This window comes from Hemicordylus capensis, chromosome 1, assembly GCF_027244095.1.
Source record: "Hemicordylus capensis ecotype Gifberg chromosome 1, rHemCap1.1.pri, whole genome shotgun sequence".
NCBI lineage: Eukaryota > Metazoa > Chordata > Lepidosauria > Squamata > Cordylidae > Hemicordylus > Hemicordylus capensis.
Genome location: NC_069657.1, coordinates 282,099,431 through 282,121,860, shown reverse-complemented (window position 1 = coordinate 282,121,860; position 22,430 = coordinate 282,099,431). Strand labels below are relative to the sequence as shown.

At 44.5% G+C, this 22,430-nt stretch overlaps 1 protein-coding gene across 12 annotated transcripts in view; it reads right to left on the bottom strand.

The window, feature by feature from the left end:
• The window catches only part of MBOAT2 (membrane bound O-acyltransferase domain containing 2), a 173,478-nt gene that overhangs the window by 124,304 nt on the left and 26,744 nt on the right, over positions 1-22,430 (bottom strand). Inside the window, exon 1 of one of the 12 annotated variants that reach the window (XM_053285776.1) lies at positions 13,300-13,898. The exons of 10 other annotated variants lie outside the window; for them this stretch is intronic. Coding sequence is in view for 1 of the 2 variants with exons in the window: in XM_053285770.1 (XP_053141745.1) it covers positions 8,407-8,472 (66 nt within the window). In the remaining variant the exon portion in view is untranslated. Of the gene's footprint in view, positions 1-8,406; positions 8,710-13,299; positions 13,899-22,430 lie in introns of those variants that run through there. One more of the 12 variants, XM_053285770.1, reaches the window with a different exon arrangement.

Sequence of the window (22,430 nt, the reverse complement as noted above, 5' to 3'; positions counted from 1 at the left end):
CATGAAGGATAGGTTCTGAAATCTCTTTGATAGTTGCCGTTCTTGTAGAATCCTCCTTGGACACAGTCCAGTTCAGTAACCTGGATGTGGCATCATCAGATGTTGCTAGCATAAACATTTGGCTAAGGGCTTGGGATGCACATAAGTCAGAGTGAGGGTACTGATGCTGGGCAGATTATTCCACTCCTTGTTGAAGAACTCTGGGAAGAGTACCTCTGGAAAAGCCCAAGGAAATATCAAGCTAATAGTCCTAGAAAGACTCAGAGTCCTTGGTAGCTAGGGCTAACTGAAGAGTTCTCACTGCTGAGGAGTCTGGCACAGAATGTGTTAGCAAACAGCCAACTCAACACAGTTTTGCAAGTTGTAGCTTCCTCCATGTCTTACCTAAGAAGAAGAAAACATTGCGAGTTGGTTCCTTCCTTGTCTATGAGATGGTTGGGAATCATACAATCTGGGTATATGGAAAGCCCCTCTCCCAAGATGAAGTCTTAATTAAGGTTGGTTTCATGACTACAACCCAGCCCTTCAGGGCTGGCAGACCTATTAATAGTGATGTGCACGGTCCGGAGAAGTCCGGACCGGCACCGAAGGGGGGCCTTGTTTTTAGGGCGGGGAGGGCTTGCTTAGCCCTCCCGCCTCCTTGCCCCCGCCAGCGCACGTATTTTCCAGTATAGGGGCGCTGGAAACCAGCCGCCCCCCCACTGCCGCCGCCGCAGCGAAAGAACTCCCAATGGTACTGACAGCCCTCCCTCCCTCCCTCCCAGCTAGCTGCCCGCCCGCCCGCTCACCCGATAGGAAACGAGAGGACCTCCGGCACAGAGCTCCTCTCGTTTGGAAGGCCTCCGGCATAATGGTGTTTTGCGCGCGCGCGCATGCCGCAAAGCACGCCGTTCGCCGGAGGCCCGGTCTACCCGCCGGGAAAGGGCCGGGTAGACCGGGCCTCCGATCGCTGGGTAGACCGGGCCTCCGGCGATCGGAGGCCCGGTCTACCCAGCCCTTTCCCGGCGGGTAGACCGGGCCTCCGGCGAACGGTGTGCTTTGTGGTGCGCGCATGCGCGCGCGCGCGCAAAACACCATTATGCCGGAGGCCTTCCAAACGAGAGGAGCTCTGTGCCGGAGCTCCTCTCGTTTCCTATCGGGTGAGCGGTGAGCGGGTGAGCGGGCGGGCGGGCAGCTAGCTGGGAGGGAGGGAGGGAGGGAGGGCTGGCTGGCAGTACCATTGGGAGTTCTTTCGCCGCCGCCGTGGCAGCGGTGGGGGCACGGCTGGTTTCCAGCGCCCCTATACTGGAAAATACGGGCGCTGGCGGGGGCAAGGAGGTGGGAGGGCTAAGCAAGCCCTCCCGCCCTTAAAGGCATACCCCCCACCCGGACCCGGACCAGGCAGGGCCGGACCGGTCCGGCAGTTCAGCCATTCTTTGGAATGGCCGCCGGACCGGTTCGGACACACTACTACCTATTAAGATGGTCTGCCTGAAAAAGCTGCTGGATCCAGTAGGATTCCAAAAAGCCTTAGAAGGTTTCAATGTTGGCGCTGCCAGTGATTCTGTCAATGCACTGGTGGGAACCTGGAATAGGAAACTCACCAGGGCAGTAGACATGTTTGCTCCTAAGCATCCTTTCTGACCTGCTTTAAAGATGACCCCTTAGAATACAGAGGAGTTACAGGGTCTGAAGCAGCAAGGCAACTGGAACACAAGTGGAGGAGAACTCGGCATGAATGTGACAGAACACAACATAGAGCCCATTTGAAGGTTTGTGTGGAAGCGGTGCATGCAGAAAAAAATACAATTCTGGTCTGCGTGCACGGCTTCCGCAGGTTCACGCTCAGCAGAGTTGTCCCAGGTTGTGAGAAGCTTGATTCAGGCTCTGTCCAGTTCAGACCAGTCCTTGGAGACTATGTTCTGCTGCAATGCCTTTAATGGGTTCCTCGCAGACAAGATCTCTTGAATTCAAGCTGACTTGGACTCCACTGTTCCTACAGTGTCTACTAAGGTGGTGTCCAGCAATCCCCTTTCCAGTATTAGATTAGATCAGTTTCAATCTGTGATGCCCAAGGATGTGGACAAGTTGCTTGGGGCATTGAGGCCTTCCACTTGTTCTCTGGATCCTTGCCCGCTTCTATCTAGTACGGAAATAGTTGGAGATGGCCTAATTAATATCATTAACTCATCACTGAGGGAGGGTAGGATGCCTCTTTGTTTGAAGGAGGCAATTCTTGTTGAAGGAGGCAGACCACTTCTTAAGAAGTCTTCCTTAGATCTCTCAGCGATGGATCGTTATAGGCCGGTCTCCAATCTCCCATGGTTGGGCAAGGTGATTGAGAGAGTGGTGGCTAATCAGCTCCAGGCAGTTTTGGAGGAAACCGATTATCTAGACCCATTTCAAACTGGCTTTAGAGCAGGCTATGGGGTTGAGACAGCCTTGGTCGGCCTGATGGATGATATTTACCAGGGAATTGACAAAGGGAATATGACTCTATTGATTCTTTTTGATCTCTCAGCGGTGTTCGATACCATCGACCATGGTATCCTTCTGGATTGCCTGAGGGAGTTGGAGATAGGAGGCACTGCTTTGCAGTGGTTTTTCCTCTCAGGCAGATTCCAGGTGGTGGAGCTTGGTGACAGTTGCTCTTCAAAATGGGACCTATTATATGGAGTCCCTCAGGGCTCCATCCTGTCACCAATGCTTTTTAACATCTACATGAAACTGCTGATGACACCCAAATCTATTTCTCCTTAAGATCAGGAAATGGCATTCATTCCCTAAATACCTGCCTAAGGGCAGTAATGGGCTGGATGAAGGATAACAAATTGAAGCTGAATCCAAGCAAGTCAGAGGTGCTCATTGTGGGGGATCGGAATTTGAGGGATGAGTTGGATCTCCCTGTCCTGGATGGGGTTGTATTCCCCCAGAAGGAACAGGTTCACTGCTTGAGAGTGCTCTTGGATCCAGGCCTCACCCTGGTATCCCTGGTGGAGGCTATGGCCAGGAGTGCTTTCCATCAACTTTGGCTGATTCAACAGCTGCGTCCATTCCTTGAAAATAATTATCTCCTCTGCTAACTTGGCAAAGAGGCACCTTTTAATGTGGTGATTCTCTTTTATTTAGCAGGGGGAGAGTAACTGGCCCTATCCACCCCCAGCACAGTTCCTCCAGTGACTGTTGCTGGTGTCTATCTTATGTTTCTTTTTAGATTGTGAGCCCTTTGGAGACAGGGATACCCAAAATTATTTATTTATTGTTTGTTTGTGTAAACCGCCCTGAGCCATTTTTGGAAGGGTGGTATAGAAATTGAATTATTCATCATCATCATCATCATCATCATCATCATCTCCTCAAAACAGTGGTGCATCAGCTGGTAACCTACGGGCTTAACTATTGCAATGCGCTCTATGTGGGGCTGCCTTTGTATGTAGCTCAGAAAATTCCATTAGTTCAAAATGTGGCACCCAGACTGGTCTCTGTGGTAACCCGGAGATACCATATTATAGCAATAGCAATAGCAATAGCAATAGCAATAGCAATAGCAATAGCAATAGCAATAGCACTTACATTTATATACCGCTCTATAGCTGGAAGCTCTCTAAGCGGTTTACAATGATTTAGCGTATTGCCCCCAAACATTCTGGGTACTCATTTTACCGACCTCGGAAGGATGGAACGCTGAGTCAACCTTGAGCCCCTGGTCAGGATCGAACTTGTAACCTTCTGGTTACAGGGCGGCAGTTTTACCACTGCGCCACCAGGGGCTCTTTATGCCTGTTTTCAAACAGTTGCACTGGCTGCCAATATGTTTCCAGGCAAAATACAAAGTGCTGATTATCACCTTTAAAGCCCTAAACGGCTTAGGGGTTACCTTACAGAGTGCCTTCTTCTGTAGGATCCCCATCGCATGCTGAGGTCATCCAGAGAGGTCCATCTCCAGGTACCACCAGTACATCTGGTGGTGACTCAGAGGTGGGCCTTCTCTGTAGCTGCTCCTGTTCTATGGAATGCACTCCCAGCAGATATCTGTAGTCTGGACTCGCTGTTGGCCTTCAGGAGAGCCCTAAAAACTTACTTATTTGGCCTGGACTTCCAAGCTTTTTAAATTGTTCTAAAGTATTTTAATTGGTTTTAAATGGCTCTGAATTGTTTTAGATTTCTTTTTATATTGTTTTTAATTTGCTTGCTTTTAAATGATATTTATTGTTGTATTTTACTTGTTGTGCATCATCCAGAGCCTTTGGATAGGGCAGAATAGAAGTGTAATAGATAAGATGATGGATGGATGGATGGATGGATGGATGGATGGATGGATGGATGGATGGATGAAGGAAGGACCATGTCTGAAGACAGAAGGCAGGGCAATACCTTACTGAATGTACAGTGCGCCCCAGGGCCTCAAGGGTGGGTTGGGGGCAGTGTGAGGATATCCAAAAGGAAACAACCTATTAGATATCCTATGGCCCCAAGTTGTAATCAAATGAAATTGAGGTGGCAGAGGTAATCTATACTAAGCAATAAGTTATCACCAAATCCATTGTTGTTGTTTTTAAAGAACAAATGAACAGAGGGCTTACCAAGCCATTATTAAAATCACTGCAAGGGGAGAACAACCGTATTGCTAAGGATATAAGTTTAACCATTTTAATAACTTTACATATTACCAGAATCTGAATAAACAAGTATTCAGATTACAGAGAGCAGCTGAAGACTGAAACATGACAATTTTCAAACTCAGTAGGGTTTCCGCGCCCCCCCCCCCCCATCTTGTATAGCTCCCTGTAGGCCACCTAATGGTTCAGTGGGGAAATAACCTGCCTAGAGAGCAGGAGGCTGTTGGCTCGAATGCCCGCTTGTGTGTTTCCCAAAATATGGGAAACTCCTATATTGGGCAGCAGCGATATAAGAAGATATTGAAAGGCATCATCTCATACTGTGTGGGAGAAGGCAATGGTAAACACCTCCTACCAAGAAAACCACATGGCTCTGTGGTTGCCATGAGTCAACACTGACTCAACGGCACAACCTTTCTATAGCTCTCTGTATCATAGATGGTACTACGATAAGATTACAAATGGATTTATGTGATTATTCCTCTCAAAAGGAACTGGCTGAGCCCAGTTCAACTTTAAGGTGCCAATGGAGAGCATTCACAGATTAATCCGGAATTAAGTGGCAATATGCCTTTCAATGCAAACAGCAATTCACTTTACAGAATAATTAAGGAATGAATAGTAATGCAAGTGATGTGACAAGAAACAGAAAAAAATGAATAAAAAGGAACAGGTTGGAGACAAATTATGGCAGGGATCATAAGACGTCAAACATACAAAGCAACAACTACATGATATGTTGTTTGCTGCTGAAAATGCTTTGGGGAAATGAGATTTTTCAAAGGAAGCAATGAAGGCATGTCATGTGTGCATACATCTTTAAATGCCAGCACACACGCGCACACACTTTGGAAACTTGGTTTAATCCAATGCAGGTACTAAAGATTAATACTAAATGAGAGCCACCTCTCAACACACTGTTGCCCCATATTCAAAACTATCACCCAATCAACATTCAGAAGCTGCTACAGGGTTACATAGCTCTGCCTCCTTTCAACAGCAAAACTCACTAACTTTGGAACAATGGTGTTATCATTAAATTTGGCGTGCCCAGCTGTTTATTTGGAGAGACAACAAATGAGCAGTAACAGGACAGGTTTCACACTAGCACCGGTGACAGCTGGTTTATCTCACCAACAGATCAGGCTTGACTATCCAAGATATGATTGAATTACAGTGGTTTCAGGATACAGAAGTACCTTCTAGTAGCCTAGATACAGTTTGAATATCATTTAACACACCCCAGCAACAGCACAGCCTTCACTGATGGGAGGGGGGGTTACACTGTAGATCTTTATGTAACCAATTAATCAAATTGTGGTTTATGTCATGGCCTATGGCCCCAACAAATCTATATATGATTTACCTATGCAACTGGATTCTGGATGATGATGATGATGATGATGATGATGATGATTTCTTTAAAATATTTATATCCCACCCCTCCAGAACATTACTGCTTGGGGTGGCTCGCAAAATTTATAAAACAGTTACAATATAAAATTAGACTAATAAAAGTAACCAAATTAAACAAGTTAAAAAGCCAAGCTAAAGCCACAGTCATAATTAGCTTTTAAAGTGCCAAATTAAATTCTTAAAGCTAAAACTAAGAATTATAAAAACTAAAGAACTAAAGAAACTACCAGATTATTAATTTTGCATTAATATTTTAGTGTTATTGCTTACAGTCAAGCAGACTTTCTTATCTTAAGGTAACAAGGATCTGGAACCTCAAAGTATACTTAAAATAAAACATGTGTGATTGTTTTGGTTTTGTAGTGTACTAAAGATAGTATGTTTAGTGACCATTTAACACACAGGTCTTACATTTTAAAAGACTAGGGAACAGTGTTCCCTCTAACAGAGATTCCCAGATGTTGCTGACTACAACTTCCAGAATCCCCAGATATAATGGCTTTTGCTTGGGGATTCTGGGAGTTGTAGTCAACAACATCTGGGAATCCCTGTTAGAGGGAACACTGCTAGGCAATCCAGTTTAACTCAAGTAAAGCCACTGCCAAGATGGCTGTTAATTGTTAGTGTAGATTATTGTTAGATATTATCTACCAGTCAAAAATTAATGTTATTTATTGTTCATTTATTGTTCAATTTTTATACTGCCTTTCATAATGCATTTCAAGGCAGTTTACAAAAGTTAAATGCAAGTGTGCTGAACATAAGCATAATTAGACATCTTTTAATGACTATTTCCTTAATTTTAGTATGGAAATCATTAAAGTACATTATCTTTTTTAATGTACAAGTTCAACTTAATCTCAGCTATATAAATCTCAGTCACAATGTCCTCTACAGATGGGCACTGGAACACTGAAATGGTTATTTCAGAGGTCACTGGGACATTATTTTTGAACTCTGGAAATGTAATAGCAAAAGAATTCAAGAGAAGTTCATGCACTATGGTGATATTCCTGAGAACTGTGGCCAATGTTTTGGTCTTTGAATTGGGTTCTGGTTTTAGGTAGTGACTATGAAACCTTTACAAGATTTCTTATTATTACTATTCACAAGCCCTCTTTAAAGTAGCTGCTAAGGCAACAGCCTGGTTCAGCCTTGATTCAGCAAGATTGAATCTTGGTTTTGTTCTATGTCCTTCATCTCAGGCCCATGCGCCCTCCCCTCTTGGTGCATGAAAGGAGGAAGAATTCTACTTCCAAGACAGGCTTAGATCTACTGTGACATCCAAACCAGGAGATCTCAACTTATTCTATTACTACTACTATGAATATCGATATGCCACTTTTCAACAAATGTTCTCAAAGTTGTTTACATAAAAGAATAAACTGAGTCAAGTCATTAGTTTATATTTCACCTGCAGCTTTTATTAGTCATCATGGTTCGTTATAGAATTTAAATTTTTCTATATGTTAATTTTGTTTGTGAGCATGGGGATATAGCCAAGGAGGAGCATATGGGGATGACAGATCATAGTCAAGAAACTTAGAAACAACATATTCAGATGAACAAGTAATCTAAGTGATGTGTCAGCATGGTATAGGTTTCCAAACCTGTGAGAAAATCAAAATGGTACTGCCCTTAAAATATCCTGTCCCACCTCAAAGTCATGTTAACTCAGCAAACACAGGTTCAAGAAACTCATGTTGCCAGGGCATGCACATTTCTGCCCCAAAAATGTCCGAGCAGATGTCTCACATAGATGTCATTCTCTCCTAGATCCTCTGCCCAGAAGGATCATGACATGGGCTCTGTTTCTCAAGATCTCATACCCACATCCACACATGAAGGTGAACCAACACATTGTATAAACTTGCGTGCATCTTACCATTAATGCAGCCAATCTAGTTCGGAATACTTTGAGAAATGAACAGGAGAAGCCAATCAATCATGAGCACAGAGTGAGGGCAGCAAACAACAGGCTAATACATGCTGCAGTGCGAGAGGGGGGAAAGTGTTCAATTGTGGATTCAAGCAATTTAACAATAAGCTCTTGCAACTGTTGCACGTACTGGCAAGCAAAAAAAAAACCAACAACGGAAAACTCCAAGTATGAGTAGGCAGAGAAAACCTCAGTGCCATTCTAGCATACAAAGGGCAATGTTATAGTCATCGTTAATGAATGAAGAGTTACCAGCCCATGCTGAAGAAATTAAGATGTTATTTGGGTTTTTTTACTCCTCCTTTCAACTGCTTGATTCAAGACTTAGTTGAGCAAACTAAGCTGTAATTCTCAGGTAGAGCCCAACAATCTGTTTTCTCACAGCAGTGTGAAGACTGGATTTGCTAACACCTCTGACATTTCTGCAGCTGAAAGAAACATTGGTAGACTTACCGTGAATTGTTCTGTTTCGAGGTATGGGGAGGGCATCCTAACTTGACGGGTTGTCAGCCTTCTCATGCTTCAAGACAGGGCCAATCAGATTTCAGATCTGTATATACTATGCTGCTCCAGCCACACTCAACCCAGTTCCGGGACTGCGAGCAAAAAACCTGTAGCCCCACCCTGGAGAAAAAAACTGGCTTTTAACCACCAGAGAAACAGAATGAACAAGAACAGAAGAAAGGTCAACCAGGTAAAATCCAGAGACCTCCAAAGAAGAGAAAGAACAGGGATAACACAATCTTGAATCCTGGGAGTAGCCGCGCCACCCAAGGAATATCATTCCTTTCCCAGCATCCGCAGGAGGGCTGGATGCCCTCCCCATACCTCGAAAAAGAACAATTCATGGTAAGTCTACCAATGTTTCTTTTTCCAAGGAATGGGGAGGGCATCCTAACTTGACGGGACGTACCCAAGCTGAATGAAATCAAAGGCAAGGAGTGGATGCCTAGACCACCCGCTGCAGAATTATCCTTCCAACCACCGCCTGGGGATCATAGAAGGAAGAAATCTTATAGTGTCTCACAAAAGGAGAAATAGAACTCCATGTGGCCACTTTACAAATCTCCTCTGGGGGAGCTCTTGCTAAGAAAGCTGCCGATGTAGCCGCACTTCTTGTCAAATGCGCCGTGATACCTCTGGGCACAGGTAGGTTCAATGTCTCATAAGCCAAGGCTATAGAAGCCCTAAACCACCAGGCCAAAAACAATTTAGAAGCTCTGGTCCCGAGGGAGCCTGCTTGAAAGGAAACAAAGAAAGAGTCCGTTTTCCTAAAAGACCGAGTTTGGCGGGTATAATTTCTTAAAACCCTTCACACATCCAACTTATGCCACACACGTTCCTTAGGATGCGTGGGGCTTGGAACAGAATGAAGGTAACACCACTTCCTGGCTTCTGTGGAAAATAGAATTGACCTTTGGCAAGAAGGTAGGATACAACTTTAAAACAACTGACTCTTTTTCGAAAAATACTCATCTCTCACTTAGAGGGCAGCCCACTTCAAGACCCTCCTAGAAGAGGTTATCGCCACTAAAAATAAAACCTTGAATGACAAATACCTCAAAGAAATAGAACTGAGAGGTTCAAATGGAGCCTTGGTCAAGGTATTTAAAACCTTATTTAAATCCCAAGTGGAAAACCTGTGGATAGGGGGAGGAGACAAATTACTCGCTCCTTTCAAAAACTGACTACTATGGGGATGCAAAGATGAAGAACCAGAATCCGAGAGGTCCAAAACAGACGATAGAGCAGAGACCTGCCGCCTTAAGGTGTTTGGACAAAAACCCCTCTCTAAACCAGACTGCAGAAACCCCAAAACTTCTAACACTCCAGCAGAAGTCGGAAGGACGTCATGCTTTGCTGTCCAAGAACAGAAGGCAGGCAAGGTAAGTTGTTATATGCAAGAGGTGGACACCTCTGTTGGATGCCAGGATGGTATCTTGAACCCGACAGGAATACTCTTTATCCACTAAGAGCTTGCGTTCAACTTCCAGGCATGAAGTCTCAGCCAACTGAGATCTGGGTGCAGGAAAGGACCCTGGGAAAACAGGTCTTTTCTGAGAGGAAGTGGCCACAGAGGTTGAACTGACATGGACACCAGCTCTGAGAACCAAGGTCTGTGTGGCCAATATGGAACAATGAGTCTGACCTCCACCCTTTCCACTACAATCTTCCGCAGCCCTAGACCTAGTATTGGCATCGGAGGAAAGGTGTACAGCAACCCTGGAGGCCAGAGAGACACTAGATCATCCATCTCTCCTGCCTGTCTGCAGTAATGCCTGGCAAAGAACCTCAGGAGCTTGGTATTGTGCATGGTTGCAAAAAGATCCAGTTGATGAGGACCATACCTGTGTACAATCTGATCGAACACCACCGGCGGCAGCGACCACTCCGCCTGGTCTATCCACTGGTGACTTAGCCAGTCTGCCTGAAGATTATCCTCCCCGCTCAGGTGTTCAGCCGCTATGGACTTCAGGTTCAGCTTTGCCCAGGCCAGAAAGCGATCTGCCTCCTGCATAAGCGCTCGCGACCTCGTGCCGCCTTGATGGTGTACATGGGCCTTGGCTGTCACATTGTCCGTTCTGACAAAGACACGACAGTTCTGAATTAGCCCCTGGAACTGTAACAGAGCCAGGTGTATGGCCTTCAATTCTAGCCAATTGATATTGAACAGGAGATCCTCTTCCAGCCATATTCCTTGAGCATGGTGATCGAGACAGTGTGCCCCCCATTCAGATAGGCTCGCACCTGTTGTAACCACAACCTTTAGTGGAGTATCAAGAGGACTACCCCTCTCTAGTGCCGGAGAAAGCCACCATCAAAAGGATTCCCTGACCTTGGACAGAAGAATAACCTTCAACTGCTGCTTTTCCATGATCGCTAATTGATAAGGAAGTAGAAACCATTGGAGAGGTGTTGAATGCCATCTGGCCCAGGGAGTACAGTCCAGGCAGGCAATCAAGTGTCCCAAAATCTGAGCTAGAGACATGAGGTCCCCTTTCTTCTTCAGCATCCAAGAAGCGATAGTCTCTCTGAGCTTGTTCTGACGCTTTACTGGTAGAGATACTAATGCCAACTCTATATTGAAAAGCACTCCCAGATGTAGCAGAATGTGGGACAGTTGAAGATGACTCTTCAAACGGTAGATAATGAAACCGTGTTCCTCCAGAATGTGGACCGTGCAGGTGACATTGCTGATTGCTTGATGGTAGGACACTGATCTGATCAAAACATTGTCCAAATATGGAAAGGCCTGAATTCCCAGGTGTGCGCGATGACAGCTACGGTCAATTTTGTAAATACTCGGGGCACCAATGACAGGCTGAAAGGCAATGCTCTGTACTGAAACTGCTGTTGATTGTAAGCAAACCTCAGGAAACGATACCTTGGGTGAATTGGGACATGCAGATAAGCCTCTGACAAGTCTATAGATGAAAGCCAATTCCCTGGGTGGACCGATCTCTTGACAGACTTTAATGACTCCATCCTGAAGGTCTGCTTCCTCACAAAGCAGTTTAGACGTTTCAGGTCGAGAATAGCACGCCAGGTGTCATACTTCTTTAGAACCCAGAAGAGCAAAGAGAACACGCCTTGCCATGATTCCGTCATAGGAACTGGCTCTACGGCCCGAATCTGTACCAGACAAAAAATAACCTGCTCCATCAGAAGCCTTTTGGAACGCTGTCTGGAGACAGGCGTTATGAAAAGAAAATCGTGGGGAACAGATACAAAAGCTATTGAATAACCCTGGGTAACGGTACGAATAACCCACTGATCGGTGGTGATGAGCACCCAGGTCCTGGCAAAGTCCAGGAGATAGCCCCCAACCAGAACGGAGTCATTGCTTACGATTCCTGGAATCTGAACTGTTGGCGAAGGAGCCCAATCAATTCTTATTCTGTCCCCTGTTCCTGCCGGACCAAGATGGTTTCCAGGACCCTCTGAATGCCAAGCCTCGGTTGTCTTTGTCTCTGTCAGTGCCCCTGAAGCCAGCATAACCTGCACAGGGTAAATTCCTGTAGGGATGAAAGGAACCCTGAAATGAGGAATTAAACCCCCTACAAGCTTCCCTTCGCCCCATAGGAATGGCCGTGTGTGTGTGTGTCACGGGTTTCAACTAAAACCAGATCTAAAGACTCTCTGAATGACTTCCCTCCTAAAAAGGGCGTAGCAGCCAAGGCAACTTTGACTTCGCGTCTATTTTCCAATGTCTCAGCCATAAGCCTCTCCTGACCGCCACCCCTGCTGCCATGGCACGGGAGGCATGTTGCAGACAATCAAGGCTCGAGTCAGCCATAAGATCAGATGCCCTGGCCAATTTATAAAGACAATGCTGAAGTTCAACATTTTCTGGAGGCACCAATCTTATCAGTTCTTTTGCCCAAAGAATGGACGCCTTAGCAAAGATTGAATTGGTAGTCACTGTTCTAATGACAGTGGCCGAGGCCTCGTGACCTTTTTGTAGAAGATGATCCGCCTTCTTCTCCTCAGGTGACTTTAAAAAACTCATCACCTTCCTTATTCAGCTACGCACATGACACCAATTGCACCACAGGAGCATCTACAATGAGAGTAGCTAACAAAGACATAATGTCAGGCAGCAGAGTATATAATTTCTTAGGAAAAGTCAAAACAGGTTTAGTGGTAACAGGCACCCCCATTCTGCTAACATTACATCCTTGAAGAGAGTGGGAAAAGGAACCGTGGCTGTTGAAGCTGAGGTAGAGGGAAAAACCTCTTGATCTAAACCTGAAGTGTAAGGAACCCCTGATTCTGGGGACACATCCTTAATAACTCTATTCGCTTTGGCCAACAAAACCTCGAACTCTGACAAAGAAAACAAATGAGAAGATCTGGGCTTCTCTGGAGGAGGGTTTTCTTCATCAGACAATTCCCCTTCTTCCTTTTCTGACTCAGAGGACTCTGTGACTGTGTCAGAAGAAACAGCAGCAGAGCGATGAGGTGGAGGCACAGCAACAGAAGAGGCTGCTGCTGGCAGAGGAGCCACTAGGGGGCGTTTAGGTGCCCTAATGCCCTCATCCGACAGTGGCACTCTTTTTCTTTTATGGAGCCTCCTTTTAGGGGGGAGGGAAAACTGAAACCGCTTGCTCTGCGAAATAGCCCTTCTGAGGGCTTGAATCGGGGGGAGGAAGAAAAGGAAAGGCGCCTAGGGAGCTTAGCCAGGGCTTCAGATGCCACTCCCCCCCACCCAGCAAGGCAGCCCTCTCACACCCAGGGGGTGGGGGAGCCATGGCAGCTACCTGCCCTGAAGAACTGTTCCAATAAAGGAGACACCAGGGACAAACATTGTTTTTTTAACAAAGTCCCCCAACCACTGCAACTCACCAGCAGTCAAAGCCTCATTGTTAGGGCCAGTAATAGTCTCAGGCGTTTCTGAGCGCACCCCCTGTAGGAGTGCAGAAGCAGCGAGCGGCAAGGCTGATGGCAAAGCCTTAGAAACAGGCACAGGCTGAGGAGAGACCATAATGGCCGCCGTGGTTTTGGCGGGAATCTCAGAGACTGTCATTGGTGATAGCCGCGCCCGTAATGCCTGTAGCTGAAGCCTCTCACAAAGTGGAGCCCTGCCGGAGGCAAGTTTGCATTGCTTTTTCTTTTAGGCCACATCTGGGCCCTTTAAGTGTTTGGTCTTCTTTGCCGCTTTTGGGGGCGGAATGAGCTCTAGGCACGGAGCCATCCCAGAGCTTTTAGCAATCGTTCCCTCAGAAAGCCCAGCAGTGCACACGGCAGAGGTCCCAGACACTGCAGAGGTGGGTGCCATCATAGCCTCTGAGAGGGGACCCTCCGAAAGGGGGCTCTTCAGCATGTCACCGCAATGTGAAAGCTCCATGAGTGGAACAAGTGCGGAGACACAAACCAAAAAGGTAGAGGATAACAAAGGAAAAACAAGCCTAAGGCAGCTAGAAGCTAGAAGAGACTGGGCAGCTTGTGGACTGTCTTGAAGCGAGACAGGACCGGAACTGGGTTGGGTGTGGCTGGAGCAGCATAGTATATACAGATCTGAAATCTAATTGGCCCTGTCTTGAAGCATGAGAAGGCTGACAACCAGTCAAGTTAGGATGCCCTCCCCATTCCTCCAAAAAAGGAATCTTCCCCAGAATCACTCTAGCCAAAGCATTTTCTTCCAATTGGCCTAGCTGCAGAAATGGATACGTCTTAGCTTCCCAGCACTACTTCATTTGACTGATGTTTTGTAGCACCACTAGCAAATTCAAAGGCTTTTAAACAACAGTTTTGGATTCTGCTGCAGCAAACCCGTTTCTAAAAAAGAAACTCCAGACACAATGTTTCTTATTGTGTATATTCTGCAGAGTTATGAGGGACAAGAATCAAATACTTATCTTTCCAAGGCCCAGAAGCTATATTAAAACTGTACTGGCAAAGTCTGAATGCCATTTGGTGCTGGCATCCATTCAAGCTAAGTGCAGTAATCTAAGCTACTATTCAAAGACACTGGAATTTACCACAGACCTAGCAAATCCTTAAAGTAAACGCCACATTAAAATGAATGAGCCACAATTCCTCTACTGTTCAATGTTCAGAATAAAAAACTTTAACTTTGCCAAACTCTTATGAGGGATGTGATGCATTGGATTACATTGCACTAGGAACTTAGAACTCCACACAGCCATAACCACTCCATCATTCTGCTAATTTATCCATATGTGAAAGTAAGAAATTAATAAAGATTGTCTTTTAAACTTGCATTCATTATTTAAACTAATAGGAACAGCTTCCGTCTTCCAGTGTTAAAAAGGGGTCCATAGATATTGGCATGTGCCACATGAAATTTGTTTTAACATTTTAGTCTAGACTCCTTGCTCAGAAAATATCAATTGTTTTCCAAGTCCATGAAATTCATTTGCAGCTGAATGCTCCTACATTTATGGAACACCCTTTCCCATGGAGATTCTCTAGAGCAAAGATTCTCAAACTGTAGCTGGGGATTATGGGAGTTGTGATCAACAACATCTGGGGACCCAAGCCTGAGAACCCCTGCCCTTCAGTCTAAACATATCCAGAACACAGTGGCCAATTCTTCTCTTTCAGCACATGTTTGAAAACCAGCCACCAGTTAAGGGGCTTATTGTACTTAGCTATGTTTTTAATATTAGGACTATGTCATTATCCAGGGCAGGAACGAACAGGTACTCAAATTAAGAGTTCAGAAATAACAGAAAATGAGTAACACTATGTATTAATGGGCCGACATCTGTTGATGAAAATGTAGTGAGCAACTGAATCAAGTAGACTGAGACCCATATCTTAGGAAAAGGGTGTGGGGAGGAGACTGCAATACTGGGAAACAATGTCCTTTCCTTTAGATGTTTATGTATTTGATAAATTATATTTAGATAAACAACATGCTGAAATTGGAAGCCACACAATTGAATGTCCGAACTCTAAAGTGAGCATAACATTGATCAGCAGCCAGAATAGCCAAATACCCTTTCTAATTAGAATGGCAGAGCGATTCCCTTCCTAACAGTCTTCCCCATCTCTTACTTCTCTTCGACCAGCATTGTATATTGCACTCAGCACAGGAATCAGTATACCCATGGCAAAGCTCCCATATGCAAACTGAACACCATGAATTTATCTGCCAGGGAATGATATAGATCTCCCAACATGATGTTCCCAAGTTATGCATCATGTTATACTAATGATAAGGTCAGGAAATGGGAAACTCACTGTGATAACAACCACCACCATAAATTCTCCACAAGAAAAACCAATAGTTCTGGTAAGGACTAATCTGCCTACTTTTCTTCACCATCCCTACAACTGGACTAGATTTGCTCCAAATCAGTTAGGCAGTTCACAAGTTAGCCCACTTGTGCCTCAAACATTCATGTGTCTACCATCTTGAAATGGGGTGGATGACATCACAAATTATGCCTCTGATATATCCCTGCATATCCCTACAATGTTACCAAATTTGGTCCAAATCGGTTTCAACTTGCACCTCAAATGTTCACGTGTCCGCCATCTCCCTGTGTCTCTACAGCTGTATCTGTCATCTTTAATTACAAACTACACCACTGAAGTGTCCCTATTTATCACTCCAACTGTACCAAATTCCAAAATGGTTAGATCAGGTCTGCTCAACTTAAGCCTCTCAGTTGTTTTTGAACTACAACTCCCATAATCCCCAGCCACAGTGGCCAATAGCCAGGAATTATGGGAACTGTAGGCCAACATCTGCAGGAAGGCTGAAGTTGCCCTGGGTTAGACAGTCCACAAGTTAACCCACTTGGAATTCAAACGGCCACACGTCCATCATCTTGAATAGGGGTGGATGACATCATCAACAACTATGACACTGAGGTGTCCCTATGTGCCACTCACTACAACTGTACCAAGTTTGGTTCAAATCGGTTAGGTGGTTCACACGTTAGCCCACTTGTGCCTAAAATATTTACACATTCGCCATCTTGAATTGGGGTGGATTACATCATCACAAACTACACTGTTAATGTGTCCCTACAACTGTACCCAATTTGGTTCATAATGATCCGGGCATTGTGAAGTGGATAGGGACACACACACACACAGAATGTTGGGTGATCTCATAAGCTTACTTTCCTTAAGGAAGTGGGGGGGAAGAGAGAGAAAGACAAACCCCGAAGATCGCAAATACTGCACAACATAGTTCTATAATATACAACTGATGTTATCCAGTCAAAGTTAAGCATTATTAAGTCCCACTGATGTGAGCAGGACGGAGTTGAGCCAAAAGGTGAAATAAATAAAATGCAAAGCTGCTCAATTGTGTTGAATGAGCAAAAACTCTAAATGAAGGATCTACTGGTTTCTGACAAGTTTCACTTCCCCTGAAGCACAACAATGGCAAACCCTGCAGAAAACGAGGGCTTCCTGTACTTGTTAGCCACCTTTGCTCATTTGAAGAAAGACCGAATATACACGCTTAAAATATATTTGCCAGGTGCCTATCTCTGCTTTATAAAAAAAATTGTGAACCCTGTCCTCAGTCCCTTCACCCTTCCGTTGGTGCTGAAACCGCAACAATGGAAACCTTGTGCATATGGGAATCTAGGGGTTAGGTTCCTCACAACATTAAAAAGTGCTAAAAGAATCACCAACAGAAGCAGGGAGCACAAAAATAGGAGTACAGCACAGTATCTTGAAACCTCCAGCTCCTCCATTAATGGCCCCCAACCACCTCCCCCCAAAACTGCCAGAAAATCCTCAACAGTGGCCTCCAAATGCCACTGGAAACTTATACCAGAAGTGTGAAATGTGTGCACAGGAACCACAAATGGTCAAAAATCACCCAGTTATTTCTCAAAAACACACACCAACATGGCACCACACTGTCTCCAGCACCCTCTCCAAGCCAGAAAAGCTACCAGAAGTGTAAAACACAGATGCAGGAAATCAGGTTTATACATCCCAATCACAAATAGTCAAAACCACGGATGGGAGAACCCACAGAAAATGAGGGTCTCCTGTCCCCCCCCCCAAAAAAATACAACAGCAGCAGCATAAAACTGCTTACAATTAAAACCTAGCAGAATTAAGAAGCCTTGTTAAATTTAAAATAAGTCTTCATTAACCAGACTAGTGTCAGGAGTCCACACAGTTAGGCAGCCATCAAGCATCCTCAAGAGGACCCACAGCTGATTTCCAAGTTCACCTCTGTGCCCGCAGCCTTTATGTGGCCATGGCAGAGTGACTCTCTTGGCCCATCTGAGTACGGGTTCAGCTCCATCTCTGTTCCGGTCTATTCACAGTGCTTCAGAGAAGATACGTAGACACAATATATCAGACCAACCATCTCAGGCTCTACATTTCCCCTTACCCTTTCATTAAAAAAAAATTAAATAGTTTTTAACAAAAAAACCCAAAAAACTTGTCGGTCTTTGTGACTGTCTGTTCTGTGAATCTGTGAGTTTGATATTGTATAGATTAGAATCCCTCAGCTCTTAGTTTCTCCACTTTGACACTGCCCCCCACCCCCGGAGACTTCCTTTAGTTGTTCAGTGATCAGCCTCAGGACCATTGCTCTGATACTACTAGAGTGCATCTACACTGGTAGAATCACCACAACATGTTACTACATAAGAGCCACCAAACGTCTTATCTTCTTTTAGAACTATGCAACACAAGGATACTAGAATTCTATAATGCAGAGAGAAGAATATAAGCTGCTGTGGGGATTGAATTTGACTGGTGTCTGGCACTGTTCAAGTAAGATTTCAGTGTAACTTTACATAGTTTTGCAACTTAGTTGTAAAAGCAATCCTACCTAATAAAAAGGTGAGAAGCTATTCTAGTAGTTTCCAAGAAAAAGTGTTATTCAACAAAGAATTCTTTAATTAATCACATCCCACTGAGCCCAGGCATCTTGACAGTTCATCCTTACACCCCCCAGTGGCATACACATATGTGAGACAGCAAAATTCAGAGTCAATGTCTGTAGAAAGCTAATATGTTATTTTTATACCAAGGCATAAACATTCTGTAGTCACAAGTGGAAAAATATGATGAAAATTACGAAGTAATCTCATTCCAAGGGGGAATTATTATAAACACACAGAGATTCAAAGAATTTTTTTTTAAGCCTGCATCTCAAACCTGCATTACCTTTCCACTGTATGAATACAGATTTCTGGCTTATATTTCAATAGATCTCCTATTAATAAGACCGGAAGTGTTCTTCAAGAAATGCACACACCAGGTGCCTTTGCCACCACATGCCAAACTGCAGTATAAAAGGTCTTATTAATTTAGGACATGACCCAATTCTGTTACAGCTATACCTAGGTAGACAAATGTGTACTGTACAAACAGCAGAAAGGATAATGCTACATTTAGCCAACACCACTTTTTAATAGGGAGGATAATATTCCTATTACAGCTAATGGAGGGATGGGCAACTGATAGACCACAATCCAGAACTGAATCTCCAAACTGAAATTTCTGGCTGCCAAGACCAGTAACAATGTAAAAGAGAATGATCCCACCCATGGGAAGACATCCAGGGTTCAAAACTTGCTATTTATGACTCTTTTCTATAGCAACTACAACATTTCATTAATTATTTCGACTCTTGGTGCTGGGGGACTTCAATGTTCATTTCTGGACCAATCTGTCCGGTGTAACTCAGGAGTTCACAGAGACCATGACAACTATGGGCCTATCCCAAGTGGTCTCTGGACCAACACATATTGCAGGTCACACGCTTGATTTGGTCTTTTACTCTGACCAGTGTGGTGTTCCATGCGTGGGGACACCTGTGATTTCCCCATTGTCATAGACAGACCACCATCTGGTTAAGGTTGGACATACAAACACTTCCCACCTCCGCAGGGGTGAGGGGCCCATCAGAATGGTCCGCACGAAGAGGTTATTGGATCCAGTAAGATTCCAAGAAGCCTTGGAGGGATTCAATGTTGGCTTTGCTAGTGATCCTGTTGATGCCCTGGTTGAGAATTGGAACAACTTGCTCACCGGGGCAGTAGACACAATTGCTCCCAAGCGTCCCCTCCAACCTGCTTCAAAATTGGCCCCTTGGTAAACGAAAGATCTACGGGAGCTGAAGCAGCAAGGTAGGCGACTGGAGCGCAAGTGGAGAAAGACTCAATTTGAATCTGACGGATTGCGACACAGAGCACATCTAAAGATATATAATCAGGCAATATATGCAGCAAAGAGGCGGTTCTTTTCTGCCCGTATTGCCTCTGCGAGTTCACGTCCAGCGGAGTTGTTCAGGGTTGTGAGGGGACTAGCATCTGCTCTCCCTCCCTTGAACCAGAATTTGGAGTCATCTGTTACCCACTGCGATGTGTTTAAAGAGTTTTTCGCAGATAAAGGCTCTCGGATTCGGGCCGACCTAGATGGAGACTCCACAATTAATTTGATGTCTAATCTGGAAGTGCCCAAAAACTCCTCGTATGTGATTCAACTGAATCGGTTTCAGTTCATGACTCCTGAGGATGTAGACAAGCTGCTTGGAGCGGTGAGGCCTACCACTTGTTCTCTTGACCCTTGTCAAACATGGCTTGTTCGATCTAGCAGGGAGGTTGTTGTAGACAGTCTGGTAGAAATAATAAATGCTTCTCTGAGGGAGGGCAGAATGCCTCCTTGACTTAAGGAGGCAATCAGACATATTCTAAAGAAGCCTGCACTAGATCTCTCGGAGTTGATCAATTATAGGCATGTTTCCAACCGCCCATGGTTGGGCAAGGTAATTGAGAGGGTGGTGGCCTCTCAGCTCCAGGAGGTCTTGGAGGAAATTGATTATCTAAACCCATTTCAAACTGGCTTTCGGGCGGGCTATGGGGTGGAGACTGCCTTGGTCAGCCTGATGGATGATCTCCAATTGGCAATTGACAGAGGAAGTGTGACTCTGCTGGTATTTTTGGATCTCTTGGCTGCTTTCAATACTATCGACCATAGTATCCTTCTGGAACGTCTGAGGGTGTTTGGGGTGGGAGGTACTGTTTTACAGTGGTTCCACTCCTACTTCTCAGATAAGATTCCAGATGGTGTCAATTGGAGACTGTTGCTCTTCAAAATCTGAGTTTAAGTATGGTGTCCCTCAAGGGTCCATACTTTCTCCAATGCTTTTTAACATCTACATGAAACCACTGGGAGAGATCATCAGGGGACTTGGAGCTGGATGTTACCAGTATGCTGATGACACCCAGGTCTACTTCTCCATGTCAACTTCTTCAGGAGATGGCATATCCTCCCTAAATGCCTGCCTGGAAGCAGTAATGGGCTGGATGAGGGAGAATAAACTGAAGCTGACTCCAGATAAGATGGAGATACGTATTGTGCAGGGTGAGACTTTTAGAGATGATTTTGATCTACCTGTTCTAGATGGGGTCACACTTCCTCAAAAGGAACAGGTTCGCAGTCTGGGAGTACTTCTGGATCCACACCTCTCTCTGGTTTCTCAGGTTGAGGTGGTGGCCAGGGGTGCTTCCTATCAGCTTCGGCTGATACGCCAGCTGCGCCCATTTCTCGAGATCAATGACCTCAAAACAGTGGTACATCTGTTGGTGACCTCCAGACTTGACTTCTGTAATGCACTCTACATGGGGCTGCCTTTGTACGTAGTCCGGAAACTTCAGTTGGTTCAGAATGCAGCAGCCAGGTTGGTCTCTAGGCCATCTCGGAGAGACCATGTTACTCCTTTACTGATGGAGCTACACTGGCTACCAATAGGTTTCCAGACAAAATACAAAGTGCTAGTTATAACTTATAAATCCCTAAACGGCTTAGGCCCTGGGTATCTAAGAGAGCATCTTCTTCACTACACGCCCCACCGCCCATTGTGGTCATATGAGGAGGTCTGTCTCCAGTTACCGCCAACTCGTTTGGTAGCTACACAGAGATGGGCCTTCTCAGTCGCTGCCCCAAGATTATGGAATGCGCTCCATGCTGAGATACGATCCTCCCCATCTCTGGCAATTTTCAAAAAACACCTGAAAACTCATCTTTTCGCCCAAGCTTTCTCAGCTTCCTAAAAATTTTGGGGGGTTTAATCTCTGGTTTACTTTTAAATTATTTTAAAGTTTTTTGTATATGTTTTTAACTGGTTTTATGTTATTGTTAACTGCCCAGAGATGAAAGTTTGGGGCGGTGTACAAATTTGATAAATAAATAAATAAATCTAATTTAAACCATTTTTTAAAAACGCACTCAAAAACCTGATCACCTGTTTTTTAAAAAACAAAAGATCATTCCCATACAAGTACTATTGTATACAAGTATCTATAAGAGCTGCAGATCGCAAGCACAGCATGAAGTTAAACAGGTGACTCATGCACAAGATCAAGTGACAAGAGCCTATCCACCACTGAGTTTTCAAATGTATACCAAAGGAAATAGGATAGAACAAAATGTACATGTTAAAAAGTCTATGGCAACCACCAAAGCATGCCCCCCACTTAGAAGAGGCATTCCCTTCTAAGGTGATGCCCAATACAACTGATAGTTGCACTGTTGTTGTTTTTAAAGGGGGCGCATACTTCTCCCTTTAAAGTTGCTCATATGCAGATGTAATCAATTAACAAAACCTCAGACAATTAGATCAATCATGATTTCCTTAACCATTTTTCTAATAGTATAAGCATTAACAGTCATCTAGTTCAGAACATCAAGACGCATCTGTTCACCCAGGCTTTTAATTAAATACTGTTTAATAGTTTTAACATTGTTTAAAAATTTTAATTGTTCTGTTACAATTTTTGTTATCATTAATGTTGTTCTGTTGTAAACTGCTCAGAGACATAGGTTTTGGGCAGTATAAAAGTATGTTAAATAAATAAATAAATAAATAAATAAAAGGCAGAAGAGAATTGCTGAAAAAATAGAATGTTACTGATAGTAAATTTTCCCCATACATACTGAACAAGGGTCCACAAATTTAGTCGCCAGAGTTACCACAGTCACCAGGATAGCTCTGCTCCAAAGCAGTAGCAAAC